The 21366-nt window shown below is 34.8% G+C and overlaps 1 protein-coding gene and 1 non-coding gene across 2 annotated transcripts; one reads left to right on the top strand and one right to left on the bottom strand.

Annotated features, from left to right (window-relative positions):
- The first annotated feature begins 36 nt into the window (after positions 1–36).
- LOC112717511 (uncharacterized) lies at positions 37–20428 on the top strand. Its single transcript, XM_029289387.1, has 3 exons — positions 37–1792; positions 1922–2254; positions 20091–20428. Exons 1-3 carry the CDS (start codon positions 37–39, stop codon positions 20426–20428), a joined length of 2427 nt encoding a protein of 808 aa, XP_029145220.1.
- Positions 16837–16945, bottom strand: LOC112718518 (small nucleolar RNA R71). Its single transcript, XR_003160855.1, has one exon. It is a non-coding gene; the product is annotated as a small nucleolar RNA R71 (small nucleolar RNA).
- Positions 20429–21366: the final 938 nt, after the last annotated feature.

Here is a 21366-nt window from a genome sequence, read left to right as displayed (position 1 = left end):
TTATAATTTTGTATTTATAATTTTATCTTATTAGTAATGGAGAAATATTTCAAAAGAACCTCATCATTGGAGATTGGATTCCAAAACAATTCATCGACTTCTTCTAATAAAAGGAGGTTTTTAGAATTTGAAGTAGATAATCTTATAGCAGATCCAGGACAACGACCAAAGATTTCAAGTTATCACCCGAATGACAGAGACAAAGTTAGATGTGCATATTTGCAAAAAGGTCCTTGTCAACCAAGGACTCACGATTTTCCGCAAACTGCTTGTGGTTCTTCTTTTCGAAGATTTAATCCTAATTGGTTTGATGACTATGGCAACTGGTTAGAGTATAGTATATCAAAAGATGCTGTTTTTTGTCTTTGTTGTTATCTTATGAAACCTGAGACTGAAGGTGGTGATGCTTTTGTAACTACTGGCTTTTCAAATTGGAAAAAAAAGGAGAGACTACAAATTCATGTTGGGATTCATGATAGCGCTCATAATCAAGCTTGGAGAAAATGTGAAGCACTTATGAGACCAAAACAACACATCACTGCTGCTATTGAAAAACAATCTGAGCAAGCTAAAAAGAATTATCAAATTCACTTGACAGCAACAATTGATTGTATTAGATTTCTTTTGCGACAAGGATTGGCCTTTCGTGGTAATGATGAGACAGATGATTCTGTTAACCAAGGAAATTTTTTGGAACTTCTAAACTTTCTTGCGCAACATAATGAAGAGATTGGTCGTGCTTTCAAAAATGCTCGTGGGAATCTTAAACTAATAGCACCCTCAATTCAAAAAGATATTGTAAGAGCTGCTGCAAGGGAAACGACAAAAGTTATTGTAGATGATCTTGGGGATGAATTATTTGCTGTATTGGTTGATGAAGCCCGTGACATTTCTATTAAGGAGCAAATGTCAGTTTGCTTAAGGTATGTGAATAAAGAAGGACAAGTTAGGGAGCATTTTCTTGGTCTTGTTCATGTTTCTAATACTAATGCTTTATCTCTAAAATTAGCATTGGAGTCATTATTAGAAACACATAATTTACGTTTATCAAGAGTACGTGGACAAGGATATGATGGTGCAAGTAACATGCAAGGAGAATTTAATGGTTTGAAAACTTTGATATTGAAAGAAAATTCTTATGCTTTCTATGTACATTGCTTTGCTCACCAACTTCAGTTAGCTCTTGTAACGGTTGCAAAAAAACAAGTTGAAATTGCTTTGCTTTTTAATTTGTTAACTAATTTGTGCAATGTTGTTGGAGCTTCGTGTAAACGAAGAGATATGCTTCGTGATAGTCAAATGACTAAGACAATTGAAGCACTAAAAAGTGGAGAAATTTCTAGTGGGCGTGGTTTGAATCAAGAAATAGCTTTAAAAAGAGCTGGAGACACTAGATGGGGTTCACACTATGGAACTATACTTAGATTAATTTCTTTATTTCCTTCTGTGGTTAATGTTCTTGAATATGTTGAGGAAGATGGAAATAATTCAGAACAAAGAGCTGAAGCATGTCATTTATTGAATGTCATTCAATCCTTTGAATTCATTTTCAACTTGCACTTGATGAAAAATATCTTGGGAGTTACTAATGAGTTATCTCAAGCGTTACAAAGGAATGATCAAGACATTGTAAATGCTATGGCATTAGTCAAAGTGTCTAAGCAACGGTTGCAAAATATAAGAGATGATGGCTGGTCTCTTTTACTTGACGAAGTCTCACTGTTTTGTGACAAACATGATATTACTGTTCCAATCATGGATGATATATTTGTGTCACAAGGAAGATCAAGACGCAAAGCTCAAAAGATATCAAATTTGCATCATTTTCAAGTTGAGATATTCTATCAAGTAGTTGATAGACAACTTCAAGAACTCAATAATCGTTTTACAGAGGTGAATACTGAATTGCTTCTTTGCATAGCTTGTTTGAATCCAAGACACTCATTTTTTGCATTTGATAAGGAGAAGTTGATCCAGTTAGCTCAATTCTATCCATTAGAATTTTCTTCCACTCAACTTTTGGCACTTGACAGTCAACTTGAGAACTTCATACTAGATGTGCGTTCTGATGATCAATTCTCAGACTTAAATGGAATTGGTGCTCTTTCTCAGAAGTTGGTTGAGACTCGAAAAAATATTGTTTATCCATTAGTATTTCTTCTTTTGAAGTTAGCTTTAGTTTTGCCCGTAGCAACTGCATCAGTTGAAAGAACTTTTTCTGCTATGAACATCATAAAGAGTCGACTTCGGAACCGTATGGGAGACGAATTTTTAAATGATTGTTTAGTGACATACATAGAAAGAGAGACATTTGATTGTATTGACAATGAAAAGATTATTCAATCTTTTCAAAATATGAAACCTAGAAGAATGGAATTCTAAATTATTTGTTATTATTTTGAATTATTATTTTATTTTAATTTATTGGTTAAATAATTTAAAAAATATTCATATTTTATAACATTAATTATAAAAATTATTATTATATTATATATATTTTGCCCCCACTGAAAAAATTTTCTGGATCCGTCACTGGGTACAAGAATAGTCTCTAAAAGTTGTTTAAATAGTAAACTAGTAACCTAGGTTTACAGAATATGAGTAAACTAAGATAATTGGTGCAGAAATCCACGTCTGGGGCCCACTTGGTGTGTGCTGGGGCTGAGACTAAAGCTATCCACGAGTTGAGGCCTTTCTTGGAGTTGAACTCCAAGTTATAACGTGTTTTGGGCGTTCAACTCCGGATCATGACGTTTTTCTGGCGTTTAACTCCAGACAGCAGCATGTACTTGGCGTTCAACGCCAAGTTACGTCGTCTATCTTCACGCAAAGTATGGACTATTATATATTGCTGGAAAGCCCTGGATGTCTACTTTCCAACGCCGTTGAGAGCGCGCCAATTGGACTCCTGTAGCTCCAAAAAATCCATTTCGAGTGCAGGGAGGTCAGGATCCAACAGCATCAGCAGTCCTTTTTCAGCCTAACTCAGATTTTTGCTCAGCTCCCTCAATTTCAGCCAGAAAATACCTGAAATCACAGAAAAATACACAAACTCATAGTAAAGTCCAGAAATATGACTTTTGCCTAAAAACTAATAATATTCTACTAAAAATTAATTAAAACATACTAAAATCTACATGAAATTACCCCCAAAAAGCGTATAAAATATCCGCTCATCAATGATTTTTGCATAAAAACTAATAAAAATGTACTAAAAACTAACTAAATCATACTAAAAACTACCTAAAAATAATGCCAAAAAGCGTATAAATTATCCGCTCATCAGTGATGCAAACAACAAAATTCAACGTATGTCATTGATTGATGTGTGATTTCCATAGTTTCTTTTGTTCATTAAGTTTTCTTGCACATCAACCAATTTCTATTCATTATCGATTTTACAATCACTTGACTTTTTCTTGAATGCTTTTATGCTTCCTTATTACTTGTTCGTTTGTCTTAATCTACAAGTTTTTTTAAACTATTTCAAGCACACAAGAATGAGTGAAGTGCATACTTCTTTTTTGTAATTGTGACATAGCTTTCAATGCTAGTGTGTGCTCTAAACCGCGCGTAACTTAAATTCACACACTTATTTTCATCCATGTCACACATTAATTCACTCACTTCATTTTAGTAATCTTCACCTCATCTCAACAATCTATGCTTACTTGTTTTTGCATTTACTAGTCTTACTATATATCTTGTTTTCTATCTTTCAGGATGATTCACCAAAAGTAATGGTGTGTGCCTGATGAACGGATAATTTATATGCTTTTTGGCATTGATTTTACATAGTTTTTAGTATGATTTAGTTACTTTTTAGTATATTTTTATTAGTTTTTATGAAAAATTCACATTTCTGGACTTTACTATGAGTTTGTGTGTTTTTCTGTGATTTTAGGTATTTTCTGGCTGAAATTGAGGGATCTAAGCAAAAATCTAATTCAGAGGCTGACAAAGGACTGCTGATGCTGTTGGATTCTGACCTCCCTGCACTCGAAATGGAATTTTTGGAGCTACAGGAGTCCAAATGGTGCGCTCTCAATTGCGTTGGAAAGTAGACATCCAGAGATTTCCAGCAATAAATAATATTCCATACTTTGCTCGAGTTTAGATGACGCAAACTGGCGTTTAACGCCAGCTTTCTGCCCTATTCTGGCGTTAAACGCCAGAAACAAGTTGCAAAGTAGTATTAAACACCAGAAACAAGTTACAATCTAGCATTTAACTCCAAGGAAGACCTTTACACGTGAAAGCTTCAATGCTCAGCCCAAGCACACACCAAGTGGGCCCGAAAGCGGATTTCTGCATTATTTACCTATTTCTGTAATCCTAGTAACTAGTTTAGTATAAATAGAACTTTTTACTATTGTATTCAGGGTCTTTGACCAGATCTTTGATAAGCTTTATGCTATCTTAGACTTTTGTGGAGGCTGGCCATTCAGCCATGCCTAGACCATTATCACTTATGTATTTTCAACGGTGGAGTTTCAACACACCATAGATTAAGGTGTGGAGCTCTACTGTTTCTCAAGTATTAATGCAAAGTACTATTGTTCTTCTATTCAATTCATGCTTATTCTTATTCTAAGATATTCATTCGCACTTCAATCTGATGAATGTGATGATCCGTGACACTCATCACTATTCTCACTTATGAACGCGTATCTGACAAACACTTCCGTTCTACCGGCGAAAGCTAGAGTGTGTATCTCTTGGATTCCTGGTCTACGGTGCATGGTTGCCTCTCCTGACAACAGAGCCGTCCATTCCATGAGATCAGAGTCTTCGTGGTATAAGCTAGAATCAGTTGGCAGCAATCTTGAGATTCGGAAAGTCTAAACCTTGTCTGTCGTATTCCGAGTAGGATCTGGGATGGGATGACTGTGACGAGCTTCAAACTCGTAACTGTAGGGCGTAGTGACAGACGCAAAAGGATAGTAAATCCTATTCCTACATGATCGAGAACCAACAGCTGATTAGCCATGCGGGAAACCCTAGAGGACCATTTTCACTGAGAGGACGGGAAGTAACCATTGAAAACGAGTATTAAGGATTGGATGAAGGCAGTAGGAAAGCAGATATTCAGAAGGAACAACGCATCCCCATACGCTTATCTAAAATTCCTTCCAATGAATTACATAAGTATCTCTATATCTATTTTACATTTTATTTATCTTTTAATTATTAAAACTCCATAACCATTTGAATCCGCCTAACTGAGATTTACAGGATGACCATAGCTTGCTTCAAGCCAACAATCTCCGTGGGATCAACCCTTACGCACGTAAGGTTTATTACTTGGACGACCCAGTGCACTTGATGGTTAGTTGTGCGAAGTTGTGAAAAAAGAGTGATATTACAATTGTGAGTACCAATTTGTTGGCGCCATTGAGATCACAATTTCGTGCATCAAGTTTTTGGCGCCGTTGCCGGGGATTGTTCGAGTTTGGACAACTGACGGTTCATCTTGTTGCTCAGATTAGGTAATTTTCTTTTCAAAAAGTTTTCAAAAATCTTTCAAAATTTTTTTATTTGTTTGCATTTTTCCAAAATTAATTTTTGAAAATTCCAAAAAAATTAATAAAATCATAAAAACCAAAAATATTTTATGTTTCTTGTTTGAGTCTAGAGTCAATTTTTAAGTTTGGTGTCAATTACATGTTTTTAAAATTTGTGCATTTTTCAAAAATTTCATGCATTGCATTCTTCATGATCTTCAAGTTGTTCTTGACAAGTCTTCTTGTTTGATCTTAAAATTTTATTGTTTTGTGTCTTTTCTTGCTTTTCATATGCATTTTTGAATTCTTACTGTCTAAATATTAAAAATTACTAAGTTTGGTGTCTTGCATGTTTTCTTTTCTTGAAAATTTTTTAAAAATAAGTTCTTGATGTTCATCATGATCTTCAAAGTGTTCTTGGTGTTTATCTTGACATTCATAGTGTTCTTGCATGCATCATTGGCTTTGATTCAAGATTTTCATAGTGTTCTCCTCATTAAAAATTCAAAAATTAAAAAATATCTTTCCCTTATTTCTCTCATAAATTTCGAAATTTTGGGTTGACTTAGTCAAAAATTTTTAAAATAAGTTGTTTCTTGTTAGTCAAGTCAAGATTTCATTTTTAAAAATCTTATCTTTTCAAAACTTTTTCAAAAATCAAATCTTTTTTATTTTTCTTTTATATTTTCGAAAATATTTTTAAAATTGTTTTTCAAAATCGTCTTCTTATCTTCATTTCAAATTTTCGAAAACTTTACTAACAATTAATGTGATTGATTAAAAAATTTGAACTTTGTTACTTTTTTGTTAAGAAAGCTTCAATTTTTAAATTCTAGAATCATATCTTTTAGTTTCTTGTTAGTCAAGTCATCAATTTTAAAAATCAAATCTTTTCGGTCATATCTTTTTAAAAAATTTGGTTTCAAAAATCTTTTCTAACTTCCTATCTTTTCAAAATTGATTTCCAAATCTTTTTCAACTAACTAATTTACTTTTTATTTGTTTTAAAATTCTTATCTTTTTCAAAACCACCTAACCAATTTTCTCTCTCTAATTTTTGAAAATCACCTTCCTCTTTTTCAAAATTCTTTTTAATTAACTAATTATTTCAAATTCTAATTTTAATTTTATTTTTCTCTTAATTTTCAAAAATCACTAACTTTTTTTTTCAAAAACAATTTTCGAATTTCTCTCTCATCTCCTTTTATTTATTTATTTATCTACTAACACTTCTCTCCTACTCATAATTTGAACCATCTTCTCTTCTCTCTCTGTGTTCAAATTTTTCTTCTTCTATTATTTTCTTCTTCTACTCACATAAAGGAATCTCTATATTGTGACATAGAGGATTCCTCTTATTTTCTGTTCTCTACTTTTTCATATGAGCAGGAGCAAGGACAAGGACATTCTTGTTGAAGCAGATCCTGAACCTGAAAGGACTCTGAAGAAGAAGCTAAGAGAAGCTAAAGTACAACAATCCAGAGAAAACCTTACAGAGAATATCGAAAAAGAAGGAGACATGGCCGAACCCAATAACAATGGTGGAGGTGCAAGGAAGATGCTTGGTGACTTTACTGCACCAAATTCCAACTTAGATGGAAGAAGCATCTCAATCCCTGTCATTGGAGCAAACAATTTTGAGCTAAAACCTCAATTAGTTTCTCTGATGCAACAGAATTGCAAGTTTTATGGACTTCCATCAGAAGATCCTTTTCAGTTCTTAACTGAATTCTTGCAGATCTGTGATACTGTTAAGACCAATGGGGTTGATCCCGAGGTCTACATGCTTATGCTTTTCCTTTTTGCTGTAAGAGACAGAGCTAGAATATGGTTGGACTCTCAACCTAAAGATAGCCTGAACTCTTGAGATAAGCAGGTCACGGCTTTCTTATCCAAGTTCTTTCCTCCTTAAAAGTTGAGAAAGCTTAGAGTGGATGTTCAAACTTTCAGACAGAAAGAAGGTGAATCCCTCTATGAAGCTTGAGAAAGATACAAGCAACTGACCAAAAAGTGTCCCTCTGACATGCTTTCAGAATGGACCATCCTGGATATATTCTATGATGGTCTGTTTGAATTGTCTAAGATGTCATTGGACCATTTTGCAGGTGGATTGATGAGAAAACTTTTGCGTGGTCTAGAATTCAGAATAAATTCCCGTTCCAAGTATAGCTTCTAAACCAACAAAAGTCCTTTCATACAAACGTTTTGGTTGTCACGAGTAACAAACCCCTTTAAAATTGATAACCGAGTATTTAAACCTCGGGTCGTCTTCTCAAGGAATTGTAGGGAGGTATGTTCTTATTATTGGTTATGAAAAGGTGTGTTTTGGGGTTTTGGATTAAGGTAAAAGGTTAGAAAAGCAATGGCAGAGGGAATAAAATAATAACAATAAACATAAACTTTTGGCAAGGTATTAGAAATTGGAAGTCCAGACCGAATTATCCTTATCAATGATAATAAAAATTGAATCTCAATTTCACTTAGTTAACCCTTACTTAAAGCAGAGGAAGGTCAAGTGACTAATTAGTTTGATCTTCAAATCCGAGTTAATTCCTAAGAAAAGATTGGGATTATTGAAGTTCAATTCAATTAGAGGAGATAACGATTATCAATTATGCTGTTGAGTAGGATAACTTCCTGAGTTACTGATTTCTTAACCAAAACCAAAAAGGAAAGGAAATTGAAGCTACTGGAATAAAAATGCCTTTAGATGGGAAACAATAATCATGTAAATAAAAGAAAGCAATATTAAACTGAAATACCTCAAATAACATTAATTTAAAAGAGTAATCTGCAACATGGAAGAGTTCATAAATTAAATTGGGATAAATAAAAATAAAGAACCTGGGATCGAGAGTCACTCTTAAAACTAAGAGAAGTCCTAAATCCTAATCCTGAGAGAGAGAGAGAGAGAGAGAGAGAGAGAGAGAGAGGAGAGAGCCCATCTCTCTAAAACTACATCTAAAACATGAAAAGTGAATTATGAAAAAGCATGATTATGAATGGATGCATTCCCCCACTTTATAGCCTATAATCTGTGTTCTCTGGGCCGAAAACTGGGTCAGAAACAATCCAGAAGTCACTTCCAGCGCTTTCTGGTCCGTACAGGTCGCGGAAAAGTGATGCAGCCGCATGGCTCACGCGGCCGCGCGGGTTGCGTTCTTGCCAGGTCACGCGTTCGTGTCGCCTGGCGTCGGGGCAGCTATGGCAAATTATATATCAAATCGAAGTCCCGGACGTTAGCTTTCCAACGCAACTGAAACCGCGTCGTTTGGACCTCTGTAGCTAAAGTTATAGCCGTTTAAGTGCGAAGAGCTCAGGCCAGACAGCTTAGCAATTTCTCCAACTTATTGTATTCCTTCCACTTTTGCATGCTTCCTTCCCATCCTCCAAGCCATTCCAACCTTATAATATCTGAAAACACTTAACACACATATCAAGGCATCTAATGGTAATAAGAGAGGATTAATAATAAGTAAATATAAGATCAAAGAAGCATGTTTTCAATCATAGCATAAAATCAGGAAGGAAAATGTAAAACATGCGAATAGTATGAATAAGTGGGTAAAGAGTTGATAAAAATCACTCAATTGAGCACAAGATAAACCATAAAATAGTGGTTTATCATGGATCTATTCACCTGAAAAAAATGCCTGTAGAAGCTCAGGAACTCATTGACATGGTTGCAAATAACTAGTTCATGTACACTTCTGAAAGGAATCCTGTGAGTAATGGGATGCCTCAGAGAAAGGAAGTTCTTGAAATTGATGCTCTAAATGCCATATTTGCTCAGAACAAAATGTTGACTCAACAAGTCAATTTGATTTTTCAGAGTTTGAATGGATTGTAAAATGCATCCAACAGTACTAAAGAAGCATCTTCTGAAAAAGAAGCTTATGATATTGAGAACCCTGCAATGGCAGAGGTGAATTACGTGGGTGAAGCCTATGGAAACACCTATCATCCCTCATGGAGAAATCATCCAAATTTCTCATGGAAAGATCAACAAAAGCCTCAACAAGGCTTTAATAATGGTGGAAGAAACAGGTTTAGCAATAGCAAGCCTTTTCCATTCGGCCATGCCTGAACCTTAATCACTTATGTATTTTCAACGGTGGAGTTTCTACACACCATAGATTAAGGGTGTGGAGCTCTGCTGTACCTCAAGTTTTAATGTAATTACTACTATTTTCTATTCAATTCGATTTATTCCTGTTCTAAGATACCATTCGTACTTCAACTTGATGGATGTGATGATCTGTGACACTCATCATCATTCGTCCCTATGAACGCGTGCCTGACAACCACTTCCGTTCTACAAGCTAAAGCTAAAGTGTGTATCTCTTGGATTCTTGATGCACGACGCATGGTTGCCCTCGTGTAACGACCCAACTCCCAGTATGCCATGGTCATACAAGAAGCTAAGTGTTACTAACTTATCCTTCCTAATTGTTATCTATTATTTAATATTTGAGCCTGTTCCTTGTTAGAGCGATGCCAATTTTATGAGTAATTTTTTTTTATTTGTTACGGACGTTCAGGTAAAATAAACAAGCATAAAATGAGAGTAATAGAAAAGTGGCATAAAGAAACATAGAAATACAGCTGATAATATACATCATGTACACTATAACAAAACATGTAGCGTTTACACAAGATCAAGTCAATTTATATCCTCGTCATCCTACGTAGCTAACATTTACACGACACTCCCAGGGCCTGGCCCATACAAAAAGCCGCTAAACTGGCACCCAGGCTAGCCTAACCACTATATAGCTCTTAGCTCTCGGGTGTACTAACACAAGTGAGAGACTAACTATCAGATAATGTTAGACTAAAGTGTCATCAAAAGAATGCCCCTTCCGCAGTCAAACTATATCTACTCGTGGCCGTTCAGAGAATTGCCGTGAGGCTCGTCCATCTCCTCATCATGCTCTATCTCTATCTCAGGATCCTCCTCCTCATCATCATCCGCAGCTACAACTATACCCTCAGATCCACCAGAAACACTGCTGTCACTATGTACAAAACCATTCACGAGCACAGGTCCGTTCGCGTATATAGGAGCTACCCTATCGTCCGGTAGTGCCAGCTCATCAGGCTGTGGAAAGTCAGGGATTGGCTCAGGGGGAAAGTCCCACTCTGGTGGTATCACAGGTACGTAGTCACCAGCTAACTCGGGCTCATCAGGAATGATAGGCTCAGGTTCCACCTCATTCAAAGGTTGAGCTGGTATAGGGTGCTCGGGGTCATCAGGAAAAGGATGTACAGGTGCATCAGGATGTAACCAGGATAAGGGAAAGTCGTAAGGAGCATCAGGGTCAAAATGCGGGCTAGACAGAGGATGTTGAAAAGCTCGATTAGGTAACGCATATCATCTAATACGAGGCTCCAATCCCATGATGAAGTAACTGTGATGTACCGGATCCTCGTAGACGTAAGGGTCCTCGAACTCATAGAAGATCACGCCCGTCTCCATCTGAGGGGGAGGAAGGGAGAGAAGGGGTAAAAACTGGGGAGTCCTTAGTAGGGTCGGGGTTATTAGTTACGTTCATTTATTTGGGGTCGATTAGCAGACGAATAACATAATATAGCGAAACAGTAAACAGAAGATAAAGATAGAAATAGAAAGTAGAGACAACAGAACACAAACAGAAGAACACAAGGAAATAAAGCACACACATAGCACTCAAGCAGACAAACATAAAGAAATAGTTCACACACAAGAAGAAAAGCAACAGAGAATGATGCGCAGACAAGAATGATGTATGTCTAGCCCTAGTACAGGCCATGAGCTCATGTGTCGGTTGGCTGCCCGCAATCCCGACATTTATCCGGTCACGAGTAATCCCGATTTCCCGGATACGATTTTCCATTCATAAATAAATGCGCATATAATAATAGCCGCTCATTTGAGACAGCCTTTGCTTACTGCAGGAAAATATATATATACTCTGCTCTGCTCTGGGGAAGCGGAAAATAGCTGTAGGTAACTTAGTTTCCCTACAGAAGCTCTGGGTTGCATTAAGCAACTAATATATATTAAATATAGCTCTGGGTTGCATCAAGCAACTAATATATATAAATATCTCTTTACTCTGTTCTGGTTTCCCTTTTCTCTGTATCTCTTTACTCTGTTTTAATTACTCTATTCTCTGTATCTCTTTTCTCTTCTCTGATTACTCTTTTCATCTGTATCTATATTACTCTTTTTCTCTTTATCTCTTTATTTTATTCTGGTTACTCTGTTTTCTGTGTTTCTCTACTCTACTCTGATTTCTCTGCTTAACGTATGTATTTAAAGCTTATGTAAATTTCGGTATGAATAGTTAACCTGTCCCAAATATAGGTTCATTAGGTCTATACTGAAACATTTTAACTTTTCATATTATACCTAACCCTAGTCGCAACTCAAGTACTAACTAAGTTGCCCTAGTTCATTCACTAGTTTCTGTCTGTTTTTCTGTCGTTAAAACGTTACAGACTTTTTCTTTGGTTTTTATCTTTTCTTTGACTTTTATCTTTCTTTTATCTTTACCTCACTAATATGTTCTTACCACTCCCTAAGTGTTTTATGAAATTAATTAGGAGAATTCTGCACTTAAAGTTGTCTTTCTAAAGCTTTTACGGAAAACTGCCTTTTTCGCATTATTTTATTATTTTTATTAAAATATTATTTTTATTTAAATATTATTATTTAATATTTTATTTTTTTTATTATTTTATCATTAAATTTTGGAAAATTAACTTACCTTTTACTTTTAACCTTTAAAATTCACTTTTTACCACCTGTAACTTTTAATATTTCTACTTTTACCACCCTAACTTTCAGAAATTACCAAACAACCCCTTAAACACCAAAAATTTTACTTCCTTGCCCTTTTTAAGATCTAAGGCCTGTTCTTCATTGTTCTTCATCACACTCAAAGTGTTCTTCATGTTCTTCATAAATTCTTCAGATTCTTTCTCTGTTTTTACCCGTTTTTCAGTCTTTTCAGCAACCGATTTTTACTACAATTCATAATAAATTAGCAGCAACTAAAACCCCATCTTTTCTTCATGATTTCAACACAAATTGAACCTCAAATTAAGCTTAGGGTTTCGTTTTTTCAGCTGCCCAAGAACATGAACTTTAAAGCTTGAATTTCATCAAATTTCATCAGGATTTCACCAAATTTTCACCAAGAATCAATCATATATGCAACCAATTTTTAGCACAGCCAAATAATACAACATTCACACATCTCAAACACAAATAATCAAGATTAATTTCGTGACACCCTACCTGGTTTTGCTGCTCCTAATTCAATTAAACTTTCAGGTGGTCCCTAAGCACTTTTTCCTCTTAAATCACATCAAGAAAACACATATTTAACCATGTTTCTTTGAAACCGAATCAAAAGAGAGATGGTGCAGCCAACTCACCTTGATCCCAGCCTTGATAAGTCATATGATCATGTAGAGAAAGAAGAGAGGATCATTTTGGTCGGATTGGAATTTTGATTTGAGTTTTAGTTCAGCAGAAATCAAGCTTTGAAGATTTGGAACTAAGAACTTTTCTCTCTTTTTCTCTCTACCTATTTTCGGCCACAAAGTGAAAATGAGCCAGCCTTGGGGGTTTTGGGGGTGTAGGGTGAGTTGTGATTGGTTGGCTTGGAGGTGGATTAAAATAATATTAAAATATCTCAGGTGTATAACTACTAAAACTAGATGTATCGGAACATTTGCAAAAACATCTCTAAAAATTATTTTCTGAGCTACTAGCATAAATGACACTAGTAACATATTTATTATGAGAATAAAACATGAATAATGAGGCCTTAGCATTGCTAAAGTCATCAGAGAGTGTTGGTGCTAAGCTGCACCAGTAAACTGTGAACCCGGTTAAACCGATTTTCTGTTTTTAACTAAAACTGACCAGGTAACCTTATAATATCATTCAAGAAGCTTCTAATACTCATATAATGATGATATTACCCTATTATCTCTCTTCTCTCATGAATCGAGTCCGGTTCGTCAAACTGAGACTATTTACAAAAAAACCGGAACAAAACTCCTAGCCGATACGATTCAAAAACTATGTTCTTCATAACTGCAGTATCGAGCTTGCCTCATAAAAGGTTCTAGCTTAAAGATGACATAATGACAATTAAGATTGATATTCTTGATGATATATCAAAGGTTTTCCCTTTACTGATCTTCTGGAGAAATTCGTGCTTTCAGAAAAGGTCTCGCGTACTCAAAAATTGGGGTTGTTACACCTCGCCTGACAACTGAACCTTCCATTCCGTGAGATCAGAGTCTTCGTGGTATAAGCTAGAATTGATGGAGGCATTCATGAGAATCCGAAAAGTCTAAACCTTATCTGTGGTATTCCGAGTAGGATTCAGGGATTGAATGACTGTGACGAGCTTCAAACTCGCGATTGTTGGGCGTGATGACAAACGCAATAGAATCAAGGGATTCTATTCCAAGATGATCGAGAACCGACAGATGATTAGTCGTGCCGTGACAGAGCATTTGGACCTTTTTCACTGAGAGGATGGGATGTAGCCATTGACAACGATGATGCCCTACATACAGCTTGCCATGGAAAGGAGTAAGAAGGATTGGATGAAGGCAACAGGAAAGCATAGATTCAGAAGGAGCACAGCATCTTTATACGCCTATCTGAAATTCCCATCGATGATCTACATAAGTATTTTTATCTTTATTTTCCGTTTATTTATTATTAGTATTCGAAAAATCCATAACTATTTATTATCCGCCTGACTGAGATTTACAAGATGACCATAGCTTGCTTCATACCAACAATCTTTGTGGGATCGACCCTTACTCACGTAAGGTTTATTACTTGGACGACCCAGTACACTTGTTGGTTAGTTGAGCGAAGTTGTGAAATTATGTTTAGACCATGGTATTGAGCACCAAGTTTTTGGGGCCATTACCTGGGACAATCAATTTCGAATAACAATTTAAGTATGAATCACAATTTCGTCCTCCAAGTTTTTGGCGCCGTTGCCGGGGATTGTTGAGTTTGGACAACTGACGGTTCATCTTGTTACTCAAATTAGGTAATTTTCTTTTTTGTTTTATTTTCAAAAAAATTTTCAAAATTTTTTTCAAAAAATTCTTTTCCGTATTTTCGAAAAATTTTTTAATTAAAAATAAATTATTCTATGGCTTCAGAATTTTATGGATTTTAGAGTTTCATGAAGCATGTTGAATCCTAGCTGGTTGTAAAGCCATATCCAAATCCTTTTGGAATGAGACTTCAACTAATCACTTCAATGCATGTAATACCATCCTAAAGCTAGCTGGCTATTAAGCCATGTCCAGCCCTTGGATTGGAGCTTTAGGCTAACATTGAAAGATTCCTGGAATTCTTCTTAAAAAAAATTTGAATTTCTTATTTTCCTTTTCCTATATGTTTTTCGACAAATATAAAATAAAATCCAAAAAAATTAATAAAATTATAAAAATCAAAAATATTTTTGTGTTTCTTGTTTGAGTCTTGTATCTTGTTTTAAGTTTGGTGTCAATTGCATATTCATATTTTTCTTGCATTTTTCGAAAAAAATTCATGCATTCATAGTGTTCTTCATGATCTTCAAGTGGTTTTTGGTAAGTCTACTTGTTTGATCTTGATGTTTTCTTGTTTTGTGTTCTTTGTTGTTTTTCATATGCATTTATGCATTCATATTGTCTAAGCATTAAAGATTTCTAAGTTTGGTGTCTTGCATGTTTTCTTTGCATCAAATTTTTTTTCAAAAATATGTTCTTGATGTTCACCATGATCTTCAAAGTGTTCTTGGTGTTCATCTTGACATTCATAGTGTTCTTGCATGCATCATATGTTTTGATTCATAATTTTCATGTTGTGAGTCATTTTTGTTGTTTTTCTCTCTCATAATTAAAAAGTCAAAAATAAAAAAAATATATCTTTTCCTTTTTTCTCTCAAAATTTCGAAAATTTGAGTTGACTTAGTCAAAAAAAAATTTTTTATTTCTTATAAGTTAAGTCAAATTTTCAAATTTAAAAATCTTATCTTTTCAAAACTTTTTCAAAAAAATAAAATCTGTTTCATTTTTCTTACTATTTTTCGAAAATTTTTAATTTGAATTTTAAAATATTTTTCTTATCTTTATTTCAAAGTTTTGAAAACTTTACTAACAAGTTGTTATCTTCTTGTTAAGAAAGGTTCAATCTTTAAATCGTAGAATCATATCTTTTAAGTTTCTTGTTAGTCAAGTAATTAATTTTGATTTTAAAAATTAAATCTTTTCAACTATATCTTTTTAATGATATCTTTTTATCATATCTTTTTCAAAATTTTATCTGTTTAAAAAATTTGATTTAAAAAATTTGATTTCAAAAATTTGACTTTCAAATCTTTTTCAACCAACTATTTGACTTTTTGTTTATTTCTTATCTTTTTCAAAACCACCTAACAACTTTTCTCTCTCTAATTTTTGAAAATACCTCCCTCTTTTTCAAAAATTCTTTTTAATTAATTAATTGTTTTAAATTTTAATTTTAATTTATTTCTTATCTTAATTTTTGAAAATCATTAACTCCTTTTCAAAATTGTTTTCGAAAACTTCTCTCTCATCTTATTCTATTTATTCATTCATTTACTAACACTTCTCTTCATCTCAAATCACTGCCCTTATCCTCACCCTTGTGTTTGGATTCTCCTTTCTTTATCCCCTTTCTTCTTCTACTAATAATAAGGAACCTCTTTACTGTGACATAGAAGATTCCTCTTCTTTTTCTGTTCTCTTCTCATTCATATGAGCAGGAATAAGGAAAAAGGCATTCTTGTTGAAGCTGATCCAGAACCTGAAAGGACTCTGAAGAGAAAACTAAGAGAAGCTAAATTAGAACAATCCAAAGACAACCTTGCTGAAATTTTCGAGCAAGAAAAGGAGATGGCAGCCGAACCCAATAACAATAATGCAAGAAGGATGCTTGGTGATTATACTGCACCTACATCCAAGTTTGATGAAAGAAGCATCTCAATTCCTACCATTGGAGCAAACAATTTTGAGCTGAAACCTCAATTAGTTGCTCTAATGCAACAGAACTGCAAGTTTCATGGACTTCCATCAGAAGATCCTTACCAGTTCTTGACTGAGTTCTTGCAAGATCTGTGAGATTGTTAAGACTAATGGAGTAGATCCTGAAGTCTACATGCTCATGCTTTTCCCTTTTGCTGTAAGAGACAGAGCTAGAGCATGGTTGGACTCTCAACCTAAAGATAGCCTGGACTCCTGGGATAAGCTGGTCACGGCCTTCTTGGCTAAGTTCTTTCCTCCTCAAAAGCTGAGCAAGCTTAGAGTGGATGTTCAGGCCTTCAAACAAAAAGATGGTGAATCCCTTTATGAAGCTTGGGAACGATACAAGCAGATGACCAAAAGATGTCCTTCAGACATGTTTTCAGAATGGACCATGATAGATATATTCTATTATGGTCTATCTGAGTTCTCTAAGATGTCACTGGACCATTTTGCAGGTTGATCTATTCACCTAAAGAAAACGCCTGCAGAAGCTCAAGAACTTATTGACATGGTTGCAAATAACCAGTTCATGTACACTTCTGAGAGGAATTCCGTGAATAATGGGACGCCTCAAAGGAAGGGAGTTCTTGAAATTGATGCTCTGAATGCCATATTGGCTCAGAACAAAATGTTGACTCAGCAAGTCAACATGATTTCTCAAAGTCTAAATGGACGGCAAAATGCTTCCAACAGTACTAAAGAGGCATCTTCGAAAGAAGAAGCGTATGATCCTGAGAACCCTGCAATAGCAGAGGTAAATTATATGGGTGAACCTTATGGAAACACCTATAATTCATCATGGAGAAATCATCCAAATTTTTCATGGAAGGATCAACAAAAGCCTCAACAAGGCTTTAATAATGGTGGAAGAAATAGGCTAAGCAATATCAAGCCTTATCCATCATCTTCTCAGCAACAGACAGAGAATTCTGAACAGAGTACCTCTAACTTAGCAAATTTAGTCTCTGATCTGTCTAAAGCCACTTTAAGTTTCATGAGTGAGACAAGGTCCTCCATCAGAAATTTGGAGGCACAAGTGGGCCAGCTGAGTAAGAAAATCACTATTGGCGTTAGTAGATATAAACGCCAGAAACAAGTTACAAACTGGCGTTTAACTCCAAGGAAGACCTGTACACGTGAAAGCTTCAATGCTCAGCCCAAGCATAAACCAAGTGGGCCCGGAAGTGAATTTTTGCATTATTTACCTATTTCTGTAACCCTAGTAACCAGTTTAGTATAAATAGAACTTTTTACTATTGTATTCAGGGTCTTTGACCAGATCTTTGATCAGTTTTATGCTATCTTAGACTTTTGTGGAGGCTGGCCATTCGGCCATGCCTGGACCATTATCACTTATGTATTTTCAACGGTGGAGTTTCTACACACCATAGATTAAGGTGTGGAGCTCTACTATTCCTTGAGTATTAATGCAAAGTACTATTGTTCTTCTATTCAATTCATGCTTATTCTTATTCTAAGATATTCATTCGCACTTCAACCTGATGAATGTGATGATCCATGATACTCATCACCATTCTCACTTATGAACGCGTGCCTGACAAACACTTCCATTCTACCTGCGAAAGCTAGAGTGTGTATCTCCTGGATTCCTGGTCCACGACGCATGGTTGCCTTTCCTGACAACAGAGCTTTCCATTTCGTGAGATCAGAGTCTTCATGGTATAAGCTAGAATCAATTGGCAGCATTCTTGAGATCCGGGAAGTCTAAACCTTGTCTGTGGTATTCCGAGTAGGATCTGGGATGGGATGACTGTGACGAGCTTCAAACTCACGACCGTAGGGCGTAGTGACAGACACAAAAGGATAGTAAATCCTATTCCTATACCGTCGAGAACTAACAGCTGATTAGCCATGCGGGAAACTATAGAGGACCATTTTCACTGAGATGACGGGAAGTAACCATTGAGAACGGTGACATCCAACATATAGCTTGCCATAGAAAGGAGTATGAAGGATTGGATGAAGGCAGTAGGAAAGCAGAGATTTAGAAGGAACAACGCATCTCCATACGCTTATCTGAAATTCCTACCAATAAATTACATAAGTATCTCTATCTTTATTTTACGTTTTATTTATCTTTTAATTATTAAAACTCCATAACCATTTGAATCCGCCTGACTGAGATTTACAGGATGACCATAGCTTGCTTCAAGCCAACAATCTCCGTGGGATCAACCCTTACTCACGTAAGGTTTATTACTTGGACGGCCCAGTGCACTTGCTGGTTAGTTGTGCGAAGTTGTGAAAAAAGAGTGATATTACAATTGTGTGCACCAAGTTGTTGGCGCCATTGAGATTACAATTTCGTGCATCAGTTCCAGATCTTCGATTAGGAAATCTCTCCCTCAAAAAGGGAAGAAATGGGGTTTAGCGTTGCATGTATAGTCCCAACCGACAAGGCGGCTCACAACCAATGTTTAAAATAGAGATGTCACAATTTAAAACCAATTTAATCCGGGAGTAAAATCCCGGGTCGTCTTTCCAAGGAACTAGTGACCACAAGCGCACAATTTTGGTTGCAAGATCAAGGAGTTTTCTATAATGAAGCAATCAATTAAGAAATAAAAGAACAATCAAAATTGCAATTAATAAACTAATAAAGGAATAAAAGAACTATCTATGTAATATGGACAAGTACTACTTTAAAATGATGGAAATGTGGTTCAAAACATAAATGGAACCTCAACTTGGGATGAGTTATGGAATTCCTTCCTTACCATAACTACAACTATGATAATTATGATGGATTAATCTCACCTAGTCAACCCTTAACATCGAAGAGTAAGTCAAGTGAGCATAATTGTTCTTAATCCACAAATCCTAGCTAATTTACTAGTTACCTTAGTAAAAAGCTAGCGTTAGTAGAAACAAGGACAACTAACAACCCAAGAATTATCACTAAATGTTAGACATTATGACTCTAGTATTCCATATACTCATTTCCCCAATTCAAGGAAGGAAAATCTACTCCATATTTAAAATTGACATTTCATCAAACACATGGTAGGCATATTCATAAAACATGGCAAAATTGGAAAATACTTAAAACTATGAACAACCAATGAACAAAATCAACAATGGCAACTCAAATAACATGTAATAACCATTTAACATTAAATCCATTAACTAGAACTAAAAATTGCAAAAGTATATATGTAATGATAAAGTGAATTAAAACTATAAGAAAATGTAGAATAAATAGTATAATAAAAGGGAAAATTAAGAAATACTTACAATGGAAATAGCTAGAATCCAAGATCAAAATTGGAAAATACAAACTTGTAGCATAAATCCTAACTAAACCCTAAGGAAATTTGAGAGAAAACCTAGCTAAACTACCCTAAACTACCTAAAAATATCAAGCCATTCCAACCTATTACACCTGAAATCACTCATAAAAAACATCAAGGCATCGGATGGAATGAAAGTGGAATAAAATTGATTAAATTAGGTGCAAAATAGCATGTTGTCACAATTAGACATAATTTTCCCATTTGAATGTAGCCGATAATAGCGGAGCCCGCCAATTGATGTGTATTCAAATCATAGGAGCAGGTAATCGACGATATGCTTCTATTGGTGACATTGTTGTTGCTGTAATCAAGGAAGCGGTACCAAATATGTCTTTAGAAAGATCAGAAGTGATTAGAGCTGTAATTGTACGTACTTGTAAAGAACTTAAACGTAGCAATGGCATGATAATACAATATGATGATAATGCCGCGGTTGTCATTGATCAAGAGGGAAATCCAAAAGGAACTCGAATTTTTGGCGCAATCGCCCGGGAATTGAGACAGTTAAATTTCACTAAAATAGTTTCATTAGCACCTGAGGTATTATAAGAAAAAACATTTTATTATTTAATGAAAATGAAATAGATAAATTAATAAATTATGTCTTACACATATATCTAATTATTAATAAAATTGGATTTCGTTTTTTATTTTTTTAATATATATTATTCTTTTTGAATAAAAATAAGTATAAAAATAAATATAGAAATATAAAAAGAAATATATAAATAAGATATTATATAGATATCTTTCTATTAAAGATATATAAATATACTAGATATCTTTCTTTAATTTTAACTAAAATATTTTCAAATTATATTACTCTAATATATATTAGAAAATATAGAACACGGAGCATGCTGATTATATCAAAAGTAAGTAAAGGGTAACATTTATTTTCCTATGGGTAAGGACACCATCGCCGACATAATAACCTCTATACGAAATGCTGACATGAATGGAAGAGGAACGGTTCTAATACCATGTACTAACATTACTAAAAACATTGCTAAAATGCTTTTACGAGAGGGTTTTATTGAAAACGTGAGAAAACATAGGGAAGGAGGAAATCTTTTTTTAGTTTTAACTCTACCATATAGAAGAAATAGAAAAGGATCATCTAAAATGCGTTTGAATTTAAAACGGATCAGTACTCCTGGTCTACGAATCTATTCTAATTATCAACAAATTCCAAGAATTTTAGGGGGGATGGGAATTGTCATTATTTCTACTTCGAGAGGTATAATGACAGATCGAGAGGCTCGATTAGAACGAATTGGCAGAGAAGTTTTATGTTATATATGGTAATCTTTCTGATATCCGAATTATAGAAAAAATTCTATCAATTTTTTTAAAAAAGTAAAGAGAGATAAAACAAAACACAAGTCTCTCATATCACTCCTCATACCTTAATGAATGCGTGAAATGGGTTTAACAGGAATTGTTATAAAGAAACGGATTCATGAGGGTTTAATTCAATATTGCTG

Source organism: Arachis hypogaea, chromosome 10 (genome assembly GCF_003086295.3).
Source record: "Arachis hypogaea cultivar Tifrunner chromosome 10, arahy.Tifrunner.gnm2.J5K5, whole genome shotgun sequence".
In the NCBI taxonomy this organism is placed as follows: domain Eukaryota; kingdom Viridiplantae; phylum Streptophyta; class Magnoliopsida; order Fabales; family Fabaceae; genus Arachis; species Arachis hypogaea.
Note: the sequence above shows the minus strand (reverse complement) of the source record. Positions and strands in the feature narration are given on the sequence as shown.